The 26,566-nt window shown below is 42.5% G+C and overlaps 1 protein-coding gene and 1 pseudogene across 2 annotated transcripts in view; one reads left to right on the top strand and one right to left on the bottom strand.

Moving 5' to 3' along the window:
* The window catches only part of IMPA2 (inositol monophosphatase 2), a 78,131-nt gene that overhangs the window by 16,831 nt on the left and 34,734 nt on the right, over window positions 1-26,566 (top strand). For both annotated transcript variants that reach the window (XM_037134480.2, XM_037134481.2), the window contains exons 2-5: window positions 12,454-12,587; window positions 20,064-20,168; window positions 22,440-22,485; window positions 24,447-24,555. In XM_037134480.2, coding sequence (XP_036990375.1) covers window positions 12,454-12,587; window positions 20,064-20,168; window positions 22,440-22,485; window positions 24,447-24,555 — 394 coding nt within the window. The remainder of the gene's footprint in view (window positions 1-12,453; window positions 12,588-20,063; window positions 20,169-22,439; window positions 22,486-24,446; window positions 24,556-26,566) is intronic.
* Window positions 10,472-10,894, bottom strand: LOC119041266 (ubiquitin-conjugating enzyme E2 D3-like; annotated as a pseudogene).

Raw genomic sequence — 26,566 nt, forward strand, 5'->3', positions numbered from 1 at the left:
TTGAGAAATCTGCGGACAGTCTGATAGGAACTCCTTTGTAGGTGACTGTCCCCTTATCTCTTGCTGCTTCTAGGAGTCTCTCCTTCATTTTAATCTTGGCTAATGTAATGATGATGTGCCTTGGTGTGTTTCTTCTTGGGTCCAACTTCTTTGGGACTCTCTGAGCTTCCTGGATTTCCTGGAAGTCTATTTCCTTTGCCAGAATGGGGAAATTCTCCCTTATTATTTGTTCAAAGAAGTTTTCCATTTGTGGCTGTTTGTCTTCCCCTTCTGGTACCCCTATAATTCGGATGTTGGACCGTTTAAAGATGTCCTGGAGGTTCCTAAGACTCTCCTCATTTTTTTGAATTCTTGTTTCTTCATATTTTTTTGTTTGGTCATTTTTTCCTTCCTTCTGTTCTGCTCCCTTGATTTGAGTTCCAGTTTCCTTTTCATCACTATTGGTTTCCTGTGCATTTCCCTTCATTTCAATTAGTTTAGCCTTCATATGTTCCTCTAATTTGTGACTAAAATCAACCAGTTCTGTGAGCATCCTGATCACCAGTGTTTTGAACTGTGCATCTGAAAGTTTGGCTATTTCTTTGTTGCTTAGATTTATCAGCTCTGGGGCTCTGAGTTGTTTTTGAGCCACGTTTTGATCTATTTGTGCCTGTTACATATGAGGAGAGGCACCTCAGGTGTTCACCAGGGCGGGGCCACCCAGGTGGCTGGTTTGTGATGCTGTATGTGGGGGCGGGGTCAGAGAGGGAGCAATGGTGGTCCTCTCTGCTCCCCCAGTCCGCCTCACTGCTTGCCCCGCCTGTTTATCTGAGTGCAAATGTGGGAGCCCGCCACCCTGCTCCGGGGCCTGTGCAGTCTGTCTCAATGCACATCTCCTCACTGGTTTATGTACGTGCAAATGCATGGCTGGCTGTCGCTGTGCCTTCCCTGTGTCTGCCCATAGCTAGCCCGCACCTGGGATCCGCGCCCTTGGCTGCCTGTGTACCACCCAGGTTGGGGGATCTTTTTTTTTTTGCCAGACCTGCTCCACTGCTGGCTTCGCCCCTCTCACCAGTTTAGCTGAGCGGTTTGTTGTTTTTGGACTCCGTATTGTCCAATTTTCTGTGGTTTGGTTGCATTTATTGTTGTTAAAACTGTTATTGTTAGATTTGGTTGTTCGCGGAAGTAGTGTTTCCACCTACGCCTCCATCTTGGCAGAAGTCCTATTCAGTTTACTTTAAAAAAAATCAGTTCACCAATTTCTCCCACCCTTCTTTTACTCCCTGCCTTTTACAACCACCAATCTGTTCTCTATCTATGAGTTTGAAAATGTATATGTGTATATATGCTGTGCAAAATAATTTCCTTTGCTGTGTAGTAAAAAACTGTAAGGTATATATATGACATGTAATATACCTTAGTTTATATATTATATGTTATATATTTATATATTACATAATATATATAACATGCATATAACATTATATATGTATATAATGTATATTATATTGTATGTTATATATTATCTTACAGTTTTTTACTCATTCATTCATCGAGGGACACTTAGGTTGCTTCCATATCTTGGTTATTGTATATAATGCTACAATAAAAATAGGGTACAGATATCTTTTTGAATTAGAATTTTTGTTTTCTTAAGTGGAATTGCTGGATCATTTAAATTTTTAAAGAACCTCCATACTATTTTTCATGGTGGTTTTAGCAGTTTACATTTTCACCAATGGTGCACAAGTTTTCTTTTCTCCACATCTTCACTAACACTTCTTGTGGTTTTGATGATTAGCCATTCTAACAGGTTTAAGGTAAAATACCTCACTGTGATTTTTGATTTGCATTTCTCTGATGATTAGTGATGTTAAACACCTTTTCATATACCTTTTGGCAATCCACGTGTCTTTGGAAAATGTCTATTCAGATCTGCCCATTTATTAATTGGATTGTTTCTTTGCTATTGAGTTGTGTGAGTTCTTTATATATTTTGGATATTAGTCTCTTAAGTAGATATAGGATTTGCAATTATTTTCTTCCATTTAATAGACTGGCTTTTCATTTTGTTGATGGTTTCCTTTGCTGTGCAGAAGCTTTTTAGTTTGATGTAGTCCCACTTGTTGATTTTTTTGTTCTTGTTAAAGCTTTTACCTTTAGTGTCATAGTGAAAAAATCATCACCAAGACCTATGTCAAGGAGAGCTTACCACCTATGTTTTCTTCTAGGAGTTTTGTGGTTTCAGGTCTTAAGTTCAAGTATTTCATCTATTTTGAGTTAATTTTTGTGTATGGTGTAAGATAGTGATCTAGTTTAATTCTTTTGCATGTTATCCAGTTTTCCGAACACCATTTATTGCAGAGATTATCCTTCCCCATTGTATATTCTTAGCTCCTTCATTGTAAATTAATTGACCATGATGTATAGGTTTATTTCTGGGCTCTTCTGTTCCATTGATCTATGCATCTGTTTTGCAGCCAATAGCATATATTTTAATTCCAATAGCTTTGTAATATAGTTTTAAATCGGGGTATGTTACGTCCAGCTTTGCTCTTCTTTCTCAAGATTGCTTTGGCTATTCAGGGTTTCTCATGGTTCCATACAATTTCAGGATTGTTTTTTTCTATTTCTGTGAACAATGGCATTGGAATTTTGATAGGATTTGGATTGGACCTGTAGGTTGTTTGGGGTAGTTTTTCTTTTAGATTAGCTTACTGCCATTGAATGATTGTGACTGAAAGGAAGCTAATTTTTATAATGATCTCATATTTGGAAATCCACTAGATAAGTTTGGTAAAGTCTCATTACAATGCATATTGCCCTAGTGGGCCTGGGGCCAAGATGGGGAGAGTAGAATCTATTTGGTGTTGCAGGGAAAGGTGGTCTAGTGCTACTATGAAGAAAAGCAGATCTCCTATTCACAGGAAGCTTAGTCTAGTGGAAGAGACAGGCCCATGCCTGACAGTGATGAAACACCAATGTCTGTGTAGTGACTGAGATGTGTATTTAGTGTTGTGGAACCACTGACCCAAAAGAAGGGGCATACCCATGGTTGATGAGTGGAGGGCTACACAGACAGCTTCCTGAGGAGATGGGCTTGAATGGAATCCTCAAAGACAAATGAGTAGCAGGTTTCTAGGCACAAAGAATATTATGTCCAAAGACATAAATGTACAAGAACACCAGAGAGTGCTTGAGTAAGGCAAGGGGGACAAGGCCAGGGTGCCATGGGGCCAAGTGTTGCCAGGGCTGGTTGTGGAAGACCTTACACCGGACACAGGCTCGCCATCCTCTTGATAAGCCCAACAAGCTACAGAGAATGTCAGGAGAAAGATCTGCTTTCCAGAGAAGCCACTGTGCACAGGGTGGACAGCACTTCTGAGGAGCGCCAAAGGGTGTTTGGAGGCAGTTTTTGCAATACAGGCAAGTGATGGTAGGCAATGTGAGAAGAGCATTACTTGAGGGAAATAATTCAGAAATGCGATCTAAATATATGGGAGTGTAACTGGATGAGTTGGTGGTGAACCAGGGCCTGAAGGAACACAGCAGATGAAAGAGAGCTGGCCACAGCACTGTGCTACAAGTTGCCAGTGCAGTGTGGCCTGCCTTGTGCCTACAGGATGCAGGAATATTTAAGCCTTGTGACCTTCCTTGTGATACATACCACAATGCAATGATCATAGCACAACAATAATACTAATAAAAGCAGAAAAGAAATATATAGAAAGAGAACATGATACAACATGCTCCTTCTGAATCCATAAATCTGCCCTTCTTTGTATGATTTGTAACTAGGGGCTTGGTTCTTCTGGAAAGTTTGCCCAGATGTTATCAGACATTCCCCAAACTGTTCACATATGCCCCTGAGCATGCATCTCCTCAACATAGTAGACTTGTATGCATTTTGGATATAGAAGACCAAGTGCATAAATACCAGTGAGGTTAAATTTGATTTCACAAGAGCACTTGCTGAAAAGTCTTCCAGGCTTTAATGACCATATGTGCTCAGTGTGCAGCAGCCAAGAAATCTTTCTTCATTCATCAAACAGATGTTCACAGGGACCCCCCCGTGTGGCAGCCTCTGTATAGCAAAACAGCCTGTGGGAGGTGGATAGAGATAGACAGACTAGGGGTTTTAAGCTGGCATGGATTGACAAGGAATCCCAAGGGGCCAGTTATATGGTTTGCATAAATGTCCTAGGAGCAACCTTGAAGTGTGAATGTCCTGCTTTGCCCAAAGAAATTGGAGACTTCTCAGAGAGGAGGTAACACTTGAACTGAGTCACAAAGGAAGAGAACAACACATGGGCCAGAGAAAGACTGGTAGTTCCATCAGAAGGAGGCTTTAGGTTAAATAATGCAATTTAGCTTAAGCGTAACAGAAATGCAATGAGAAGGAGGGACAGAGGAATATGAGAAGGCAAAGCTTAGGTGAGACCTGTATTTATGAGGTTGATGATTTGGCTTTCCTCACAGAAACCAATGACAGAAGCAAGGCAGATTTCCTTCTCTTTTCCATGGCAGTACAGTTAGAGGTCTGGGGAACAAGGCTTCTGCTTCACAAAATCACTCAGGACCCAGGCTTCTTCTTGCTCATTGCTCTAAGGGGATATTTTTTTTTCCCATGTGACCAAAGCTGACTTATCAACACCACACTCACCTCACACCTGGTGCCAAAGGGTAAAACAACAAGAGGAAGTGGAGTGCAACTGATGCCCTTTTAAGAATGTGACTCAGAATTATACATACATCCATTCACATCCTCTTGCACAGAACGTAGTCACACCTATCAGCACAAGAGGCAGAGAGGTACAGACTGTTGAGGTGGTTCTGCGCCTTCCTAAACTTGGGGCTTATGTTGCTAAAAGGAAGAAGGGGAGACTGGCTATTTGAGGTCAAATTGCCTGCTATAAGGCCAACTTTGAAAAGCCATTGCATGCCACTTTCACTGAGTTTTTGACTTGATTCTTGGAGTAACAGGGAGCCTTGAAGTGCTTTATGCTGGGAAGAGCCATAATTGAGATCAGAGTTTTAGCAAACTCTTCTGGCTATGGTGTGGAGAATGGACTTGAGTGCTATAAAGCAGATTTGGACTGGCTCCAAGAGGTAGGACTAGCAGGTGGAGGCTAGAGGATGGCAGACTTCAAGCACAGTAGGACTTTTTAACAGGACAACCAAAAAAATCACAATGAAAGGAAACAAAAAGACCAAGCTGGTTAGTATTCACACAAACACAAGAGGTCCAGTTGGATAACAGGGTACAAATCTATTCAAGCAGTCTGATGTGTATTTTATTCTTGATTCAAAGAATTGTGTACACCTGTTCTGTGCCAGGTATAATTCTAGATGCTAGGGGTATGGCAGGGAACAAAAGAGAATGAACTCTGCTCTCCCTGAGCTCATGTGCCAGTGGGGAGAATCATTTCATCAACCATGAAACAAGATGATTTCAGATAGCAAAGAATTCCAGACAGAAAAACCAGAAAACACAGAGTCACTGGGACAGAAACAAATTTGGTTGTGATGGGTCAGAAAACCAGAGTGGCAAAAGGAGAACAAGCATGCAGGTGGCCTTTAGGAGGTGAGATTGGCAGGTGGTGAGGACCTCGTGTGGGATCTGGGGCTTTGTTCTAAGATCGATAGGAAGCCATTGGATAGTTCTAGCATTAAAATGATATAAGCTGATATATGTTTAAAAATCTTCAATCCAGGGACCTCTAGCCAAGATGGAGGGATCGGTAGATACACTGTGCCTCCTCGCACAACAAAAAGAAGTACAACAACAAATTTAAAAACAAAAACCAACCAGAACTGACAGAAAATCAAACTGTATGGAAGTTCAACAACCAAGAAGTTGAAGAAACATTCATTCATCCAGACCAGTAGGAGGGGCTGAGACAGGCAGCTGGGCAGAGAGGATTCACAGTAAGGCAGCTGCTGGTGGACCAGGGCGGGCAAGGCTGCAGCTGGTGAATGTGGCAAGGCAGCAGATTGTGGTCTGGGCAGTCCCACATTTTCATGCAGATAAACTGGGAGGAACAACTAGGGAGCAAGACAGACCATGCAACCCAGGGTTCCAGTGCAGGGAAATAAAGCCTCAAACCTCTGATTGAAAACACCTGTGGGGGTTGAGGTGGCAGTGGGAGAAACTCCCAGCCTCACAGGAGAGTTCATTGGAGAGAGCAACAGGGTCCTAGAATGTACACAAACCACCCACATGGGAATCAGCACCAGAAGGGCCCGATTTGATTGTGGGTAGCTGGGGAGATGACTGAAAACTGGCAGAGAGCAGAGCAAGCGGCATTTTTCCCTCTTGGACCCTCCCCCATTTATAGCATCACAATGCAGCAATGTGGGTTGCCACGCCCTGGTGAACACCTAAGGCTCCCCCCCCTTACTGTGTAACAGGTGTGTGGAGACAAAAAAAAATGGCCCAAATGAAAGAACATATCAATGCTCCTGAGAAAATACAACTAAGCGACGAAGAGATAGCCAACCTATCAGATGCACAGTTCAAAACACTAGTAATCAGGATGCTCACAGAATTGGTTGCATAAGGTCACAAATTAGATGAAATAATGAAGGCTGTGCTACGTGAAATAAAGGAAAATGTACAGGGAACCAACAGTGAAGGGAAGGAAACCAGGTCTCAGATCAATAGTGTGAACCAGAAGGAAGAAAGAAACATTCAACCAGAACAGAATGAAGAAATAAGAATTCAAAAAATGAGGAGAGGCTTAGGAACCTCCAGGACATCTTTAAACATTTAAACATGCAAATCATAGGGTTACCAGAGGGAGAGAGGATGAGCAAGACATTGAAAACTTATTTGAACAAATAATAAAGGAGAACTTCCCCAATCTAACAAAGGAAATAGACTTCTAGGAAGTCCAGGAAGCTCAGAGAGTCCGAAAGAAGTTGTACCCAAGAAGGAACATACCAAGGCACATCATAATTATACTACCCAAGATTAAAGATAAGGAGAGAATCTTAAAAGCAGCAAAAGATAAGGAGACAGTTATCTACAAAGGAGTGCCCATAAGACTGTCAGCTGATTTCTCAAAAGAGACCTTACAGGCAAGAAGGGGCTGGAAAGAAGTATTCCAAGTCATGAAAGGCAAGGACCTACATCCAAGATTACTCTATCCAGCCAAGCTTTCATTTATAATAGAAGGGCAGATAAAGTCCTTCTCAGATGAGGTCAAGTTAAAAGAGTTCATCATCACTCAGCCCTTATTCTATGAAATGTCAAAGGGACTTAACTAAGAAAAAGAAGATAAAAAATAAGAACAGTAAAATGACAACAAACTCACAGCTATTAGCAACTGAACCTAAAACAAAAGCAAACTAAGCAAACAACTAGAACAGGAACAGAATCACAGAAATGGAGATCACATGAAGGGTTATCAGTGGGGGAGTAGAAGAAGGAGCAGGGGAAAGGTATAGAGAATAAGTAGCATAAATGATAGGTACAAAATAGACAGGGGGAGGTTAAGAATAGTATAGGAAATGTAGAAGCCAAAGAACTTATATGCGTGACCCATGGACATGAACTAAAGGGAGCGAATGTGGGTGGGAGGTGGTGGGCAAGGCAGAGGGGAATAACGGGGGGGAAATGGGACAACTGTAATAGCATAATCAATAAAATATATTTAAAAAATAAAAATATTCTCAATCCAGCTTCTACATAGAAATCACCAGATGGAGGCTTGGAATCATGATCTTGATTGTATAAATCAGGGTATAGGGATACACGTGGGATAGGCTAAGTGAAAATGAAGCTTTTGTCCTCTCAGGGTGGAGGCCCCAGGACTCATGTGCAGTCCCACAACATCCCAGCCTTCTTAGTACCCTCCTCATTCAGAGCCTGCTTCAGTCCCTGCTACTCAAGTGTGGCCCCAGCATCAGTGTTGCTACAGAACTTTTCAGAAATGCAAATCTCAGACCTCAAAACCCATACCTAGTTTCAGCCACAAACTTCATTTCAAAAAGGTCCCAGGTGATTCATGTGCATTAATATTCGATAAGCTCTGATGGCATGTCCTCTGTCTAGAGGGTATCTCTCTCTATTTCTAACTATATATATATATACATATCTATACACACAAATCATACAACCTCACAAGCACATATAAATCACACATGTACCACATATATGCATTCCACATATCACATATTCCCCAACATACTACATAAACCCCCACATATACACCATACATCCCCACACATACACACATATAAACCACATAGCACATACACTCCCTGCCTCACCTGCCCCATGTCACTGAACTGCCATACAAGATACAGGCTTACTGCCAAGTGATCTATGGATGGGAATTCTGGACTAGCCAAAAATTTAGAGATTCCTAGAAGACAGGGCAGGTTCTATATGAACTAGATTTGAAGAGTTTGGTATTTATAAACAAGGAACCAATGGAGCTTTAATTGGTGGTATATAAATCTATGTGCAAATTGGTGTTTTAAGAAGATGAACCTGACAGCAGTGAACAGGATGTTGCAAATAGAAGAAATGGGAAGGCCTGGCACAGAAATATGAATGGGACTGTCTTTGGTTAATACGTGACTGCTGTGTGCTTTGTCTTTTTTTCCCCCACACCAAAACAGTACTTTATTTTATAAATTTAAACCCATGTTATTACTCCCATGTTATGGTTTTTTAGCTATCAAGTGTACAAGATAAAGAAAAAATTTAGTTAGATGGGTTTCGCATCTGGAAAATAAATTTCCTAAACTCCATATACCTGTTCCAAATTGCTGGGCCCCAAGTCTATCTGTGAACTCCAGGGTTGCCGGTCTCATGTGCAACACACTAAAGCTACACTAACCGCATAGTTTCTTAATGTTGTACACATCAAGTCAATCAATGTGTCAACCTGTAACAGTGTGGGCACTTTTAACTGAACATGGCAAAATATTCAGTCTTTTGAGCTTCACAACATCATTTGATATTAAACAATGAAGCAAATCTCAATAATATATACAAAAAGAGTTTTGTATTTACAAAAGATTATTTCCCATACTGGTTAATCCAGATAGCTAACTCATCAGTTTATGCAACTTTATTGAAGAAAAATAAATCAATATTTAGCAGAGCTATTAGTTGATTACTCATTGACAACCTGAGTCTTTTATTCAGTGCTCTACTAAATACTATATTGGAAGATAGATTAACTAATACCTCCAAGTCTCCTAATAAATGAAAGTCACAAAATGTTTGAGGCCCTATTTTGGAATACAAAGGGTGTTTGACTTCCAATTTCCATTCTCTGTGGAACAAGAACAGGTTATTTTTCATTGACATTCACAAAATACATCACATTTTATGTTCTGTTGATGCTATGAATTCAATACCAGTCTTCAGGCACATCAGTTACAAGCATAAAGTACATCACGTAACCTCAGATCTCAACAGTGGCAGGCTTAAACAAGAACGAATGCTGCTACTATCAGCTGATTTCTCAGAAGAAACTGCAGACAAAGTAGGGACTGGAAAGAAGTATGCAAAGTCATGAAAGGCAAGGACCTACATCCAAGATTACTCTTTTCAGCAAAGTGATCATTTAGAATGGAAGGGCACAGGAAGTGCTTCCCAGATAAAGTCAAATTAAAGGAGTTAATCATCACCAAGCCCTTATTATATGAAATGTTAAAGGGACTTACCTAAGAAAAAGAAAATCAAAAATATGAACAGTAATATGACAACAAACTCACAACTATCAACAACTGAACCTAAAAAAACAAGAACAAACTAAGCAAACAACTAGAACAGGAACAGATTCACAGAAATATAGATCACATGGAAGGTTATCAGCAGGGAGGAGAGGAGAGAATGGGGGGAAAGGTACAGGGAATAAGAAGCATAAATGGTAGGTACAAAATGGACAGGAGGTTATGAATAGTATGGGAAATGGAGAAGCCAAAGAACTTAAATGTATGACCCATAGACAAGCTAAGGTGGGGCAATGAAGGTGGGGAGGGTGGAGGGGAGTAAAGGGGAGAAAAAAATGGTACAACTGTAATAGCGTAATCAATAAAATATATATTTTTTAAAAAGAGTGAATGCTGCTAGAACAATGCTGCTTCCTTTGATGTGACAACTGAGCATCTATCTCCCTCCCACTTGGGTGAAATCTTCAGTGTGTTAGGGCAGCGAGGAATGGTTTTGGCCTCATAACCAAGTTACAGTGAAGACACTGGCCACATTATATACATGCTCCATTTTTTAAAAATTCTGAATCTTGAGCAACTGTCTTTTTATAACTACAGTTTCTAAAAGCAGTTATTGTCCAAAGCTGGAAGAACCTAAATCTTCTCAGATGAACATGTGAATTAATGGAGGGAGGTAAACAAATAATAAAATTTAAAAAGATGAGGTCTGATAGGGGAGCGGCCAGATAAGAAAATCAAAAAAGGAACAGCAGTTTAAAGTTTATTCCAGCTATAATGCAGGTTATTCTGACTGAAAGGTTCATTCCCGAGTTGTTCTGTTGTACTTATCTGTTTTATAGATCTGTGTGGTCTCTGGCACTAGGGGGTCATCTAGGTTTGGATCACATGGCAGTGAACAAGAGGATAAAAAAAACTTTAGAAATAGTTAAACCAGGAGACCTTAGACTATTGAGACAAACACTGCCATTACTGGTAATACTTGGATGATAAATTCTTGTAAATGCATCCTTAGGGGGTTTCAAGGGGTAGTCTTTAGGAAAATGAATTGTCAAAAAGAATATACTGCTTTGATGTGGATTGTCATTAGGTCCCATAATTGTGGCTTGCCAATGATACACTAAAAAAAAGAAAACTTACTGTCCCCAACTGGACCTGCAGAACATTGTGCTGGAGGGTCATGGGCCAAATCACTAAGTTCCTTATTAATCTGTTTCAGCATCATAGTCAGAGCTTTGTGTCTGGCTCCTTTCTATCTCAGCATGTACTCAAACATCTGGCCAAAATTCTTGATTATCCTGGCAGCAGGGAAGGTAGTCTCTTCGTTGCACACTGGTTGTGCCAACACAGCCACACACATGACATAGCCACAAGATGTCTGCCTGTGCAAAATACATTATACTCCAAATTTTTTATGATTCATATCTGTTACCTTTGCAACTAAGATAGAAAAAAACACACAAAACCTGTCTAGGCTCAGTATTTGGGCTAGTAGTAAGTAGGACAGGAGACTACTGTGAGAAATAAAAGAGGAGGAAGTACTCAATGTCTAGAAGGTTCTCTTACTTAACCTTTAAAATTCCATATGAGCATCTCCTGCTATCTGCAAACTTCTGGCTGAATCTCTGCCTGCCCTCCGCTTCAGCTTCATTAGTACATGACGCAGGCTGGACAAGAAAAAGTTACTCAGGAAATGCTTATCTAAAGTAGGAGAATAAGTGTTATAATGGGCAAAAGATGTCAAGTCTGGGAAGCTGAGTGAGGTGCTTTGGAAAGAAATGGAAGATACTGGGGTAGTGTCCAATTTTGGAGGAGAGATCTAATGTCATCTTTAGGTGTTCTAACTTTGTCATCATGGTAAGAAGTGACAGAAATTACAAGAAGGGCCTGAGCTGGAATAGGTAGTTGAGATTTTACAAACTAAAATGGACCTCTTTGAAGCATCCTATGACTGATTAACCACTCTACCTGCCCTCCTGTTCTGTCCTGTTTGGTTTTCAGGCATTCCTGGAACCAGATTAGGCTAGGCAGGAGGTAGTAGAGGTCAAATGCCCTCCATTCCTGGGCCCTATATTTAGCCACAGTAGGTTTAAACATGATGTGCTGGTAGCCAGCACATCTGCAGAACTTGCCTGTGATCTTAGCCCTGAGGGCTCAGGGAGGCCACTGGCACCAAAGCTAGTTTCTGTGCGAGTACTCTTGGATGGTCAATAATGCCCTTACCCAGAGTAGCAGGGAGATCGTGTCTTCATGTTCTTCAAGTACATTTTAACTTTCCCAGGCTTCTCAATCTGGACATTTTTAATCTGGATGCAAGAGCATATTCCATTTCACATGATTCACAAAGTGAATTAGGGAAAATAAGTTTTTACACTGAAATCTCATAAATTCAAATTAAGGGGACCCTATGCCTCAAAGGTATGTTACAGCATCTTACCTTGGATGAAGTTTCATGCTCTTCACAAATATTGTTTTTCTTTTTCTTTAAAGAAAAATTGTTTCACAGGTAGATCAAATAATTTCAACAAATGGGTCTGTCATTCTTATAAAAAGAATATCAGGTAATTAAGGCTCACTAGAGACCCAAACAGGAAGGCTTAAGTGTAAGATTAAGCCCTGAGGGCCTGTCAGTGATGGTAGAAGTGAGTGGTCTACAGGCCCACACCCACTACCTCTCCCTAGTGTGCTCCAGTCAGAGCTGGCCCCACAGGAGGGGAGATTTCCTTTGTCTGGGACAGGAGGATGCTTGTCAGTTTAACCTACCCTCCTGGACTTTTATTCCAGATCATCAGAAAAGCCCTTTCTGAGGAAAAACATGTCTCAACAAAAACATCAGCTGCAGATCTTGTGACAGAAACAGATCACCTTGTGGAAGATTTAATTATTTCTGAGCTGCAGAAGAAGTTTCCTTCACACAGGTAGGTCTATTCCTTGGGGAAAACAATGCAGGCACATGGTGCCACATTCATAAAGAAAACCAGGGTCTAACTTGGGGAGGCTATGCTGTTCTTCGGTGGGGACAGACCTCAACATGGAAGCCTCACTGTATGCCCCCTGATATTTTAATTGCATGGTAAACAAACTGGCCCTCACTTTCATTCTTTTTACTACTATCTTGATAACCCTCATGTCACTGCATTACCTTACAAATACTGGAAAGGCTTCACTTTCCACAACACATGCTCAGGGAAGAGCTCTGCTCCTCTCTGCCACTTAGCATATTTCTGGAGGAAGCTGGAGCAGTAATGTTCCCTGGCAGCTCATGTCTGCTGGGTGGTGCCACACAGATATTCTGAGGATGTGACCCTGAATGGTACTGTCAGCTGTGTGGGCCTGGGCCCACCTCCTGATGGTATGCCCCTGTTGGTGTGCAGTGATGCAGTCTCCTCACCAGGCCACAGCAAGCTACAGGGAAAGCTGCCCTTCACCTCTAGGTCTTTATGAGGACCCCACCCTCTTCTCTAGATAAGTTCTTAACTTTTTTTAAGTCACTGTGTGGAGAATCCAGTGCAAATTATAAATATTTTCCTCAGAAAAACTCAAATATTTACACAGCATTTGGCATCTAGTTCCAGGGAAGCCATAGGCCCCAGAAGACTCTCCTTGACCTCTGAGGGGCTTCTCGGGTCTCTCCATCACCCCTGGAGTGCCACAGACCGACTTTGGAAACCACTGCCTTGGGTGCAAGGGGTCTCTTTCCTTTCTTGTGGAGAATTGCTAAAACTAGAATACCAAGTATTAGATTTCTGGATATAGATCACTACAGTGGTCAGATTCCACATTTTGATGTATATATGCAGCAGAAATATCTAAGGCCCTCTCCCTCAGCAGCCATCTAGCAGAGGGTAGGCACAATAGACTTTTTTCCCCCTCTGAATGATTAATTGAAGGAAAGGACAAGGTCATGTTCAACTTAGTTCCTTTTTCTCCTACTGTTTCCTTTTAACTGGTTATCTCTCCCTTCACAATTCTCTCTGCCAATGGATTGTATTTTTTTGTTGTTGTTGATAGCCTTTGTGTTTGAGTGTCTGTTATTTCATATTTCCTTATGCTGTGCGAAGTCAGAATCTCTGACATCCATTATAATTTTTTTCTTGATCTTACAGATATAGAGAAAGGGAGAGAGAGAAATAGGGAGGAACATCGATTTGATGTTCCATTTATTTATGTATTCATTGGTTGCTTTTTGTATATGCCCTGATCAGAGATCAAATTCACAACCTGATGTATTGGGACGACACTCTAACCAATTGAACTACCCAGCCAGGGCTGTTACAGTTTTTATAAGCTCTAAAATGTTTACAATCTCTTGACTTTTTAAAGTTTAAATTAAATGGCAGTGTCAAAAGAATCATGTAGTTTGCTTTAATTCTTTGAGAGAAAAAAGCTATGGCAACCAGCCCACTGTTTCTGGTTAAGGAACTATTTTGGTTCTTGAGATTTCAGTGGGATTGGCCCAGTTGCCTATGACAGAAATGAGGCCTGGGTCACCACTGGGTTACCGGTGGGTCCTGGTAAAGAGCTTGAGGTTGCTGCAGACTAAATATAAAGGCATTATCGGGGCTCTAGAAGTTTTCGATTAGATTATAGTACTTGACAAACCAAATTCTGAAATTACATGCCCTATTGTATGTGTTGGCAGCAGTTGCTAGTGGTTTGGATTCACCATTGTGTCAAGATGGGGCATGGATTTCATTTTTACAAGGTAAATTTAAATATTGCTGTGTGTTACAGAATAAAGGTCAGTGTATTATATGGGTGAATGCAACTTCTCCTACCTCTACTTGGCAGCCTCACAGTCACCAGGGGACCACTGGGCTTCAAAGCCCCTTTGGAAAACCATCTACCCAGAGCAGAATACCTCACCTAGGGTGTTCAGCAGGCTCATTAGGAGCATCTCCAACTAGCTCATGCCAAGCCTCCATTTCTGAAAAGCCCTGGGGGTTGCAAATACACACACCTGACCAGAAATCAGTGATTTAGGGAAATGGTTCCCAAACTGCAGTCCACAAAGTCATACCACCCAGGCATGAGAGCAGAGATGTGCTAGCCTGTGGTCAAGCCCCTGTTCTTCTCTGCTCTGAGGGCAGTGCTGGGACAAGGCTGAAGGCTGGATGTTGCTGTTCCTAATCTCTGCTTAGTTTGCCTAGAAAATTCAAATTAGATGGAGTAATTTTTCAACATATGTATGGTTGAGTTTGGTTTTTTCCAATTACTAAGATTTAAAAGGAAAGTACCAGAAATGTTGGCATTTAATTATGTTTTAGATCATAGACAAATTTATGATAAGAAAAATTGTGTTCATGTCATAAAATAATATAGTACATTGTCATTTTTCTGCATTCACATTATTTCAATATATCTTTTAAACAATATGTTAGCAGAAGTTCGCCTATCAACTTTTCTTAGGAAGGACTTTCATTTTGAGTTTATGTCCTTCCTCATTTTTAGTCTTTTATGAAAGAATGTTAAAGATAGATTCCAACTGTTTTGTTTTAACTATCTGATGTAGGCTCCCTGGTTTATTATTTTATTTTACTCATTCATGCAATCCAAACTCTGGGTTTCTGATCTGACCAACAGGCATAGACTAAATCAAACATTATTAAGGTTTAAACTTGCTTCTGCCCCAATTTGGCAATCACCCTGCTTCCCAGGGTCTTAAACTCCTCACCTGGAAATGAGGGACCCAATAAGGTTAGTCCTGCACCAGTGCTGACATATGGTGGTAATGCCAGCAAGCAAACCCAGTAGGTAGGTCAAAGTTGAGAGTTCCACAATCTCCATCCAGACCTGCCCATGTTGGATGATCAAACTTATTTTCAGTTGATTTTAATTTAAATCTAAGTTTTGCAACTTTGAAAATATGCAATAGCATCACTGAACTATATGTATATATGCCGTTCTTTGTCCCTTTTGCCTGGATTGACACAGGCAAAGGACAGCAGCTTGAGCTGCTTGGTATCTACAACTGCCTGCTCTGTCCTGGTCTGAGCCCCCCCTTGGTGGGATGGGGCCTGTCCATCATGGTGACACCTGTACCCTGCAGTATGCTCAGCACAGTTCTGGACTTGGAGAAATGTGTTCGCAGCCATTGCCAGCTAGACACTTGCTTTTCTTCATGTCCCCACTGTGTTTTGCACTGGGTACAGATGTCCAGGGAAGCATAGCTGCTGAGGTGCTGGGAGTGGGAAGGGCTACAGCCTGAGAAGATGGGGCTGAAGAACATTGACTCTCTAGCGGCCTGACCTTGTCACAGAGGAAATAACCAGGAAGAAAAGCCCCAGATGCACTTGGTCATCAGTCACAAGTATTTAAATTATACAGCAAAATGTGTCATTCTAATTTGTTACCAAACTTCAAATCATATCCCATTTGTTATTCTTAAACATTAGCTAGACTAATGAAGTGGCCCTTGAGCTCCTCAAATTTAGTCACATGCATTGTTCCTTTCTATTTGTGTTGCTGATTTTATATAGATGTCCCAGTGCTCTTCTTAAGGTCTCACTTTTTCTTTTCTCACTTCCATTTGTCCAAGGTGATGTCCCCACCCCCTCTGTGGGGAGCTGAAGAGTGTTCTCTTCTATTCCGTGGTATTAACTTCCCACACAAGGACTGTTTGGTTTAAGTGAATAAAACCCCTACATCCCTCCCCACATACCAATGAGGTATTTTTAGTGCCTCAAGAGTGGACACAGTCTACACCCTTGTTAGCTTCCAGGAGGCCCAGCCCCAGAATGCCACCCATAGGCACAGAGCAGGTAGGGAGGTGACTGGCACACCTTCCATCTCCTTTCACTCAGCCATCTAGGTAAAGAGGAGAACTCTTGGGCATGAATAAACAACTGCTAAAAAAGTTCAGGGCTCAGTAAGGGCACTTTGAGTTACTGCTGCCAGAAATGCTGTGCTAGGGCAAAAGCTGTGTTAACAGGAGCATTATGGATGCTGCTGCAAAGAAGCTGCCTGGTGAACCCCAGAGATGGCATTCCACACATTGTCCTAATAAACTACCAGATCCTTTGGCCTGTGTGTCTGAGGAGCCTTGTTGGTGTGCTGGGTGCATGGCCTTTGTGTGCTGCCAACCGTGATCAGTCTCACAAGAGGTTCTTCCTTCCTCCTCCCAGGAGACCCCAGCAGTTTCTCCTCTACCTTTTATAAGTACCAGCTTCCCACTAAAATCACATTTAATTTCAAAAAAGAAAAAAACTCCACATTCCTCCTTACTTTTCTGGGAACTGATCTTTGCATGTAAATCATTTCCATTCCCATCTTGACCTTAGTAATGTCTTCTTACTGCTTTATTGAACTTATGACCAATTTCAGCTTTGGTACTTGGTCCAAGTATTTTTAGGGTGTGGACCCTTTTCTTTAAGAATGTATTCATAAGCCATTTCAGGAAAAACATTTTGCTACAAAAAGAAGACATTCAAAATAGATTCAATTCCTTAAGACTTTGGACAAGGAAACTGGCAGAGCTAATACCATGTTTAATCATCAGCTAAGTGGAGTGATTCTTTGTACACATCACCTATGTATGCTTCTGCTGTGGCCAGGAATTCTGGCATCACTGCCTGGCCACACCCTGCCCAGCATGCCTCCTCTGACTTCTTCATGTCTTTCACCATGATATTTCTTTCATTTGTACTTGCCTGCTTAGATATGAGCCAAAGGATCCAACAGCCCATGGAGGGAGGTAATGGTAAGGAAGCACTTCCCAGCTAGAGGAGGGGACACTGAGCAGACAGAAGCAGGGAACCAGCACCCACTGTCTCCAATCACACTCTGGATTGTAAGCTTCTGGGGGCAGATGGTGCTTGCCCAAGCTTTCCTGCACAGCTGCCATTTTTCAGGGCATGAATTTCTCAGGTGTCTCAGTCAGTCAAAGACACCTTTTCTTTAAGAATGTATTCATAAGCCATTTCAGGAAAAACATTTTGCTACAAAAAGAAGACATTCAAAATAGATTCAATTCCTTAAGACTCACAACTGAGTTGGGGTTGCTCCCCAACCTCAGTGCTTTGGTTGTTTCTACATGGGTTTCTCTTTGAGACCACGGGGAAGAGAAGGTGGAAGCACCAATCTGAGGATGATATGTATACACTCATCATATACCCTGATGCATTTCCACATAATTTATCTATTAGGCGAGAGGGCTAGATGATTGTGTGTGCGTATAGAGCATGAATTTCACAAATCTTTGAAATGGAAGTGGTAGTTCCAGAGTTGTTGGGGAGCAGCAAATGAACAGTGCATACAACAGCACTGTAATTGACTGAGAAGTGATATTAGAATGCAAGGTACTTGTTCTCATTATAGAGCACGACAGACAGGACAACCCTCAGGACCCACAGAACTTCTGTGAAGACAGAAATGTTCTATCTTCCTTGTCCATTGTAATAGCCTCAAGCACATGTAACTAGTGAACATTTGAAATGTAACTAGAGAGACTAAGGAGCAGACTTTTTAATTCTATTTATTTTAAATTTTTTTAATTTAAACTTTGCCACAGGTAGCTAGTAGCTATTGGATTGGCTAGGGCAGTTGCAGAGGTTTCCATTTTAGTCTTTTTATTAACAATATGATGTCAGTCTCATCTGCAAGTCCATTGATGACAAATCTTAGGACTCATGGTTCCTCTGGGAAAAGTGATTTCCAGGCTAGGAGGGAAGTGTCCTGCCCAGCCCTCTGACCTCTTAGCCTCCAACATCAGGGGCTAAGCAGCTGCCTGATGACCATGACCGACAGTAACACCAAATGCCAGCAGTAGGACATGAAGCATTTTTCTCACTCAGTGTTCCCATCTTAGTAAAAACATGGACATTTCACAAGATGCTAATGAAAGACCTCTCAGCAGGGCCTCATATTCACACATAAAACAAAGGTTTGCTTGACACCTGCCACAGACCAGGCCCTGGTGACATGACAGTGCAGGGCAGGTGCCCCACCCTTGGTGAACCTGGCTCTGTGACAATTAGGAACACTGAACATTGTTGCATGCCAAGCACTGTCTTATTTGATTTAGATGGAATATGCTCTTTCCTCCTGAGAACAGTTCCGGGGGCATAAGCAGTAGCCAGCTTTGTGGGACCCCAGCTTGTGGATGGCAGCTGTGATGCAGTTACCAGTGCCTGAATAACCCTCGCCACACTGAGCCGAACCCGTGCGGATGGTTGGAGGAGGGAGAAGGACAGGAGGAGACCTGGAGAAATTATAAGGAAATGTCTTTACTGTGTCAGCTTTGTCTTTGATGGGACCAGAAGCAATTTGAAGCCCTTTGTCTTGAGTTCTTGGTGCATTTTCTCAGGCTGAGCTCCTGCCCACCACAGGTTCATTGCAAGACCTCTGGGTCTTTAGTGGTACCTTTGCTGCTGCAGATATGACTAAGGACAGCCAGGAGCGCTCTTCTGTGCAGGCTGATTTGAGATGTTGGTTGTTTTATCCAGGTTCCTAATAGGAAGTAGATGACCCACTCCAGTGAGTTGTGGTTTCAGGAAGCTTGAACCACAGAGGACTAATTACAAAGGAGGGGCAAGGGATGGGGCCTGCTGTACCTGGTTCGGGATGGTGCATGGGCCCGAGGCTGGGATGCACCTGTGGGGACTGCCAGGAATGGTCAGTAAGGGACCTAAAAATGGAGGGATAGGGCAATAATCATAACCTCATCCTCCCGCTTCTCCTCTCCCTTGAGTTCCTAAGGGGCAGGAGTACCCTGTGGGGCAGCCTACCCCAAGCCCCTGGGCTAGAGGCCAGAGTGGAGAGGGCCTCTGTGGAGAATTGTCAGCTTCCATTGAGCCCATATGGTGAAGGCTGGTGGGCACGGATAACGTTGTCACCTTTTCTGCAGTTCAGGAGAGGCTGGCTGGGTAAAGGCCTGGGAAGTATCAGCTCTAGGTTGCAATTAACACCTCAGAACCAGCAAGACTGTCTTGCCCAGGCACTACTACTATAGTACTGCTGGTGGGAGAACTGGAGCTTGGGCCCTGCTCTGCGGCTGGTGTTCCTCATGCTCTTCCTTGCCGTGTGTCTTTTGGCCTTCTCTTCTCCAGACTAAAGTTAAAACAGAGTTAGCATTGCTTTATAAGATCTGCTTCCCAGGGTTTTTCATTCTTGTATTTCTTTATTACCTAGCCCACTCACACCTCCCTGATGCTTCTCCAAAACTCCTACATCAAGGTGTCACTTTGTGTTTTCTAAATCTTGCTGAGTCAGAAGACCAGCAGACAGATGAAAACACAGATAAGTCTATTATAGACTGCCTCTGCTTGACCTGGAGAAATTATAAGGAAATGTCTTTACTGTGTCAGCTTTGTCTTTGATGGGACCAGAAGCAATTTGAAGCCCTTTGTCTTGAGTTCTTGGTGCATTTTCTCAGGCTGAGCTCCTGCCCACCACAGGTTCATTGCAGAAGAGGCTGCAGCTGCAGGGGCCAAGTGCATCCTCACCCCCAGCCCCACCTGGATTGTTGACCCCATTGATGGCACTTGCAACTTTGTGCACAGGTGAGCATGAGCATGGGTCACCCCATTCTAGTGCCTGAGCTGTCCTCTTCTCTAAGTCTTTGTCTTTTCTAAAGTAGTATTTTTGGAGACAGGAGTATATAAGCAAACCTCTAATAGGCTTATAGTTTCATTACAAAGGTGATCAAGTCTTGATATTTTTAAAATATATGAAACTCTCAGAACATGTAGGAAATCTTCATTTGTTTAAAAGCCATTATCTTTGTGTTGGGTTGAGTTAAGAAGGATCTGTGGAGAAGCAAGCAAGTTTAGAAAGAAACATGTAGAGCCCAGCAGCTGCCAGAGTATGAGGTGTAGACAGGGCCATGTGGGGGTGACATTCCAGAGCCACCTTCAGAATGGGAGCAAAACTCATGTCACCATGAGATAGGACAAGGAACCCATCAGAAGCTGGTTAGGGCTAATCTGACTGGATTGATGCACCCAAAAAGCAGACGGTTTTAGAGAAGTCAGCGGGGCCACTGGAGGTAGGGGAAAGAAAGTGAGCTGTAGAGCTGGGGAGGTGATGGGGACGTGGTTCTGGAAGCTCTGACCAATGGGGCAGGTGTTGGAACTATACCTACTTGTCCAGGACTAAGGGCATTGAAAGCAATATCATCTCCACTCCACAGAGGCCGGTTCTCCTGTGGGAACATGCATAAAACCCCAGGACTGCTAGCACAGGTTCCTGACCCATCCACAGGTCCCTATTCACTAGGTTGGGACAGCCCATGGATTTGTATTACTGGACCATACTTTGAGAGCCTCTGCCATAGATGACAAGGAAATGCTCCATTTTTCTCACTTAAAGTGATGACAGCCAGATGATGGGGTCCTCACTCTTATTATCCTCTTACATGTTGCTGCAAACAGTATGTTTGTATATATAAGTATGTAAACTAATTCTGATATAGCATGTTAATCATCACCCTTTTTCTAAATGTGGTTTATCTTAAGAATTCAGTCAGTCATGCCCACACAGGTGACCCTTTTGAGGCAATTGAACAGTGCCATCTGGTGACAGCAATAATGTCACCAGGCTGTAATTTAACTAAAGCTTGACACTACTTGGGGAGTTTATGTGGAGTCACAGGTCTCCCCTCTTAGCTGTGTTTGCCCAGTGGAGCAGCTGTTATTTCTGCCTCACCTGCTATTCTAGTATGCTGGTAATGAAGACAGAGCCAGCCAAGCCCTTTGGTGTGGTGTAGGCCACACGTCCACATACCCTAGGGCCAAGGGGAACATGGAGCCAGAGAGACAACTTAGAGAAGAGCATCAGTTGGAGAACAAGCTGTGTTGCTGACCCTTACAGTTACAGAATACCATCAAGGTGATTCTCATGGCCTGAAGACATCTGGAAGCCTTTGGCCACTACAGCTCAGATAGGACCTGTGTGTTCTTATGTCCAGCAGAGGCAGTGTTAGGACTAAAGCCAGTGGGAGAGAGCTCCTCTGAGTGCTCTATATGCACTCAGTGAGCCAGCCACCAATGTTGACAGTGTCACACAGCTGCCACCTCAGCAGTCAGGGCTCAGATCTGTGTGTGACTAGTTTCATAGTTTTTCTGTAGGTTAGAAATACCCAGCCTTTCCTTGCTCCTACTTGTTGTTAAGCTCTGATGATCTTCACATAAAGGAAAGATTATTTCAAAAACACAGAATAGCAACAACAAAATCAGAAAATAAACCACAGGCAAAACTGTGACATCACAGCCAGCCTTCAACCACTGTGGCTCATGCCTGCTGTTGGTTACTTGGGCACTCACATGAGTGACGGGGTGATAAGGGTTGTTGTCTCCCAGACCCATCCTCTGGGAGGGTGGAGGCTGTGGCCTGGGGCCTGTGATGTCACCTCCTGCAGGGGTAGGAGGCACTTCACTCCACTTGGGACATGAGTCTGGCCTTTTTGGAGGTTTCAGCTGTCCCTTTAGTTCTCTGAGAACCAGAAAGCTGATTATTATTGTATGGTCCCTCTCAATTTGGTACTTGGTCATTGTTGAATTCCATCAATTTTGCATGACTTTCAGAATATCACTTTCTTTCAAGGTCACCTGTCTTACAACATGGTCAGCTAAGCCTGTTTGTTTTGGAGACAGTCAGTGAAAATTGTGGGAAGTAGTTTTTAAAAAAACAAACCCATCCATACCATAGAAAGTTCCTTTTGTGCCATGAGTGATGGTACTACACAGCCACACAGAGGCTCCTAAGTGTGTGCAAGAGGTTTGCAAGAGGCCATTTATGTTTTAGAGTGCAAACCATTCTGTTTTCCTTTGCAGATTTCCAACCGTGGCAGTAAGCATTGGATTTGCTGTGAACCAAGAGGTACATGGTGGGTGGGGCCCTTGATCCCTGGGGCCCCAGTTCAGGTTTCATTTAGTCATCTTCCTTTTTGGTTCTGACCTCTACACTCCTGTTTTGCTCTCTTTGTCATGTGCCTGAATCATGACTAGTAAGTCCAAGCATGTGTTTTTCAAATCTGAGAAAGTAAACAAATGCAAACCGGTTTGGGGGTGTGCAGGCTTGGGTCTCTGTAGCTGGCCTTTGTTTCTACCCTGCTTTTTTTTCTGAAATGGCCGTGGAAGGGGAAGTTCTGAGCAAATTGTCCAAGTCAGTCTCCAACTGACCCCTGGGGCGTGTGATTTAGTTACACACAAAAAGAACTCCTATTTTTGGAGGGCATTTTTAATCCCAATATTCTATTAATTCTTCTTTATCTTCCTCTAGCTATTAGTGTGAGAACGTGGCTGTTTCAGGGTTCCCATAGGCCCTCGGAACTAAGCAAGATCAGAGGGCCTGCAACAAAGGCGTGGGATCGAGGCTTAAACTTTATTAGTTGGTTTAAGCAATAACACTTAGAAAAGCCCTAATTTCTTTGTAGTTACTACACTTATATTTAAATGAGACTGGGGGCTCAGTGTTTTTCAGAAGAATCCTTCCTTTACAGCACCATTTTTTCATCTTAATCCTCACTGTTACCGTAGATTCCCTAGCATGGAAACTTAGAGAAGTTTATACCCGTGTAGAAGTACTTAAGATTTTTAATATTGAAATTTAGGTAAGGAATTACTTACTCACTTGTTTCTCTATTAAATGTCATTGGACCAAGTGGCCGATTGAGCATTCGCCTCAGAGGCTGATGCTCATCACCACAGTGTCAATAACTGAGGGAGAGGACCCAGTGCTGTGGCCTGGCAAGGTCACCCACTGGCAGAGCCACACCCTCTGATGGGTCTGATGTGTGTGACTGCACTGGTGGTCTGGGCCTGTAGCGAATGGCCCTGGTCAAAGGGAGCATCCCACCGTTCCCTTAAGGCCTCAGGGCCACCTGTTGGCCCCAGGGGCACAGGGCCCCCACGGTAGGCTCCCTGAATCCAGCCCAATTCTAGGACTGACCGGCATTTGGGAAGCCCTTTAAAGCCAGGGTAGTGGAAGGGGGAGGATGGTTAAGTATTGCTGGAAGGCTATAGGCCCTTGGTAAGTGCTGGCTGAAACATCCTTCCCAGCAGTAAACCCAGTTCCTTCCCACAGTCGTCAAACTCAGCTAGGGCCAGCAGAGACTTTCCTGAGGCTTTTGGTCTGGGTCGCTCTTTATTTTCCAAAGAGATGAATACTTAGCACACTTGCTCTTATTAACTCTGAATAGTGAGAAGTCAGTGGAGGAAAGGAACAACAGTACATAGGGTCGGGTAGCATTTTTTTCATACCTCTTTTTTTTTTTTTTTTTTTTTTACCATCACTAACTGTGGCCCATGGCCTCATCGCTGACTTATGGCAGTGCTGCTGCTGGTTAGCACGTGCTTGCTCAGGGCAGAGCCCCCTTGGTGAGTCACAGCTCTCTTCCTGGGACTGCCCTTGGGTTCTGTGATTCTGCTGGCATTCTTTGTTCTTCACACATCAGCAATTTTGAGAGGTTCTTGTGGAGTTTGTTTAGAGGCACAAGTAACCTCACTCTACCCACCCCCCCAGAAAAAAGAAGCCTTTCTAAAGAGTCAAGCTTTTTCAGTAACTTTTAGTTACTAATGTTTGTTTATGATATGATGTTTTAATGTTTTTTTTTAGTTTTAGTATATTTTTAAATATAGTAATTTTTAAGAAATCTTGTTTTTATGCCATTTTGAATCTAGATGCTGATTTTTTTAAATTCCCTTTTGTATTTTCTATCATATTATCATTGCATTAGTTAGAACACTTAGAAAGAACACCTTCACCTTTGAATTACTGTGTTATTTTCTGTGTTCATTAAATGAATGGCACTTGTTTTCTGTACTGCTCCTGCCCCGCAGCTCGAATTTGGAGTGATTTACCACTGCACAGAGGAACGACTGTACACGGGTCGGAGAGGCCGGGGTGCCTTCTGCAATGGCCAGAGACTGCAGGTCTCCGGGGAGACAGGTGGGGCTTCACGCATCTTGTCACAGTTCACTTCAGATTAAGAAATGTCAGTGGAAAATGCCAAAAATCACCATTCTGTGTGACGGTGAAATCTCCTGCTGAGAGTTAAGTCTCTTTTTAGGGACACCATGTCCCTGAATTAACTGGAAATTGAGCCAGTTCTGTATCTTAATGTTTTTGTGAATGTGGCCAGAAGCTTTAAATAGTCTCATTCTATTTTGTACTCACATCTTTCTTCTTCAATACTAAAATAAATTCAGTCATTAGTTATGATTTGGTCTCTAGCAATCCAGTAAATGCCACAGGCAGAGTCAGAAGCATTCTGTGGCCTCAACGTGTTCAGATGAATCTCAGTAATCATGTCACCTGGATGATGTCACCCAGGTACAGTCTGTGGTTCCCTGGATGTGGACTAAGTATAGCTGGCTTCAGTTTCTGTGAGAATCCATATACACAAGTAATGTTTTCACTCACCACCAATGTTCCATTGTCATTGTTATTCCTAAAGCAGAACCTCAGGGGCATCCAGTAGTTCTTATAAAGGGACTGTGTTATACTTAATCTGCATATAACTGTATCAATAACAATATGCTGGTTTAGGTGGTTTACTCTTTTTGTTCCCTCTCACTGATTAAACTGGTGATATTTTAGCATTTTGTAGGATACTGTCAGGGACAGAAAATTACAAGACAAATAAAGAGAAGAGCCCAAGACTAGGAGCAGGTGGATTAGAAGACTTTTTTAAAAAATATTTTTTAATTTTATTGATTATGCCTTTACATTTGTTCTATTCCCCCCCTCCGTTCCCCTCCACCCTGCACACCCCTTCCCCACCATTCCCCCCTTTAGTTTATGACCACCTGTTTCAAGTTCTTTAGATTCTATATTTCCCATACTATTCTTACCCTCCCCCTATCTATTTTCTATCTACCGTCTACGCTACGTATTTTCTGTAGCTTCTCCCCGCTTCTCCTTCTCCCACTCCCCTGTTGCTAACCCTCCATGTGATCTTCATTTCTATGGTTCTGCTCCTGATCTAGCTGTCCTCTTAGTTTGCTTTTGTTTTAGGTGTGGTTGTTGATAACTGTGAGTTTACTGTCCTTTCACTGTTCATCTTTTTTATCTTCTTTTTCTTAGGTGAGTCCCTTTAACATTTCATATAATAAGGGCTTGGTGATGATGAACTCCTTGAATTTGATCTTATCTGAGAAGCACTTTATCTGTCCTTCCATTCTAAATGAAAACTTTGCTGGATAGAGCAATCTTGGATGTAGGTCCTTGGCTTTCATGACTTGGAATACTTCTTTCCAGCCCCTTCTTGCCTGGAAGGTCTCTTTTGAGAAATCTGCTGACATTCTGATGGGAACTCCTTTGTGGGTGACTGTCCCCTTATCTCTTGCTGCTTCTAGGACTCTCTCCTTCATTTTAATCTTGGCTAATGTAATGCTGATGTGCCTTGGTGTGTTCCTCCTTGGGTCAACTTCTTTGGGACTCTCTGAGCTTCCTGGATTTCCTGGAAGTCTATTTCCTTTGCCAGAATGGGGAAGTTCTCTTTTATTATTTGTTCAAATAAGGTTTCCACTTGTAACTGTTCCTCTTCCCCTTCTGGTACCCCTATAATTCAGATGTTGGAACGTTTAAAGATGTCCTGGAGGTTCCTAAGCCTCTCCTCACTTTTTTGAATTCTTGTTTCTTCATCCTATTCTGTTTGGTCATTTTTTTTCCTCTTTCTGATCCACTCCTTTGATTTGAGTCCCAGTTTCCTTTTCATCACTATTGGTTTCCTGTGCATTACCATTCATTTCAATTAGTTTAGCCTTCATATGTTCCTCTAATTTGTGACTAAAATCAACCAGTTCTGTGAGGATCCTGATCAGTGTTTTGAACTGTGCATCTGAAAGTTTGGCTATTTCTTCATCGTGTAGATTTATCGGCTCTGGGGCTCTAAGTTGTTCTTGAGCCATGTTTTGATCTGTTATGTATGAGGAGAGGCACCTTGGGCATTCACCAG

Source organism: Artibeus jamaicensis, unplaced genomic scaffold (genome assembly GCF_021234435.1).
Source record: "Artibeus jamaicensis isolate MK-2021 breed Jamaican fruit bat unplaced genomic scaffold, CSHL_Jam_final contig_511, whole genome shotgun sequence".
Classification (NCBI taxonomy): Eukaryota; Metazoa; Chordata; class Mammalia; order Chiroptera; family Phyllostomidae; genus Artibeus; species Artibeus jamaicensis.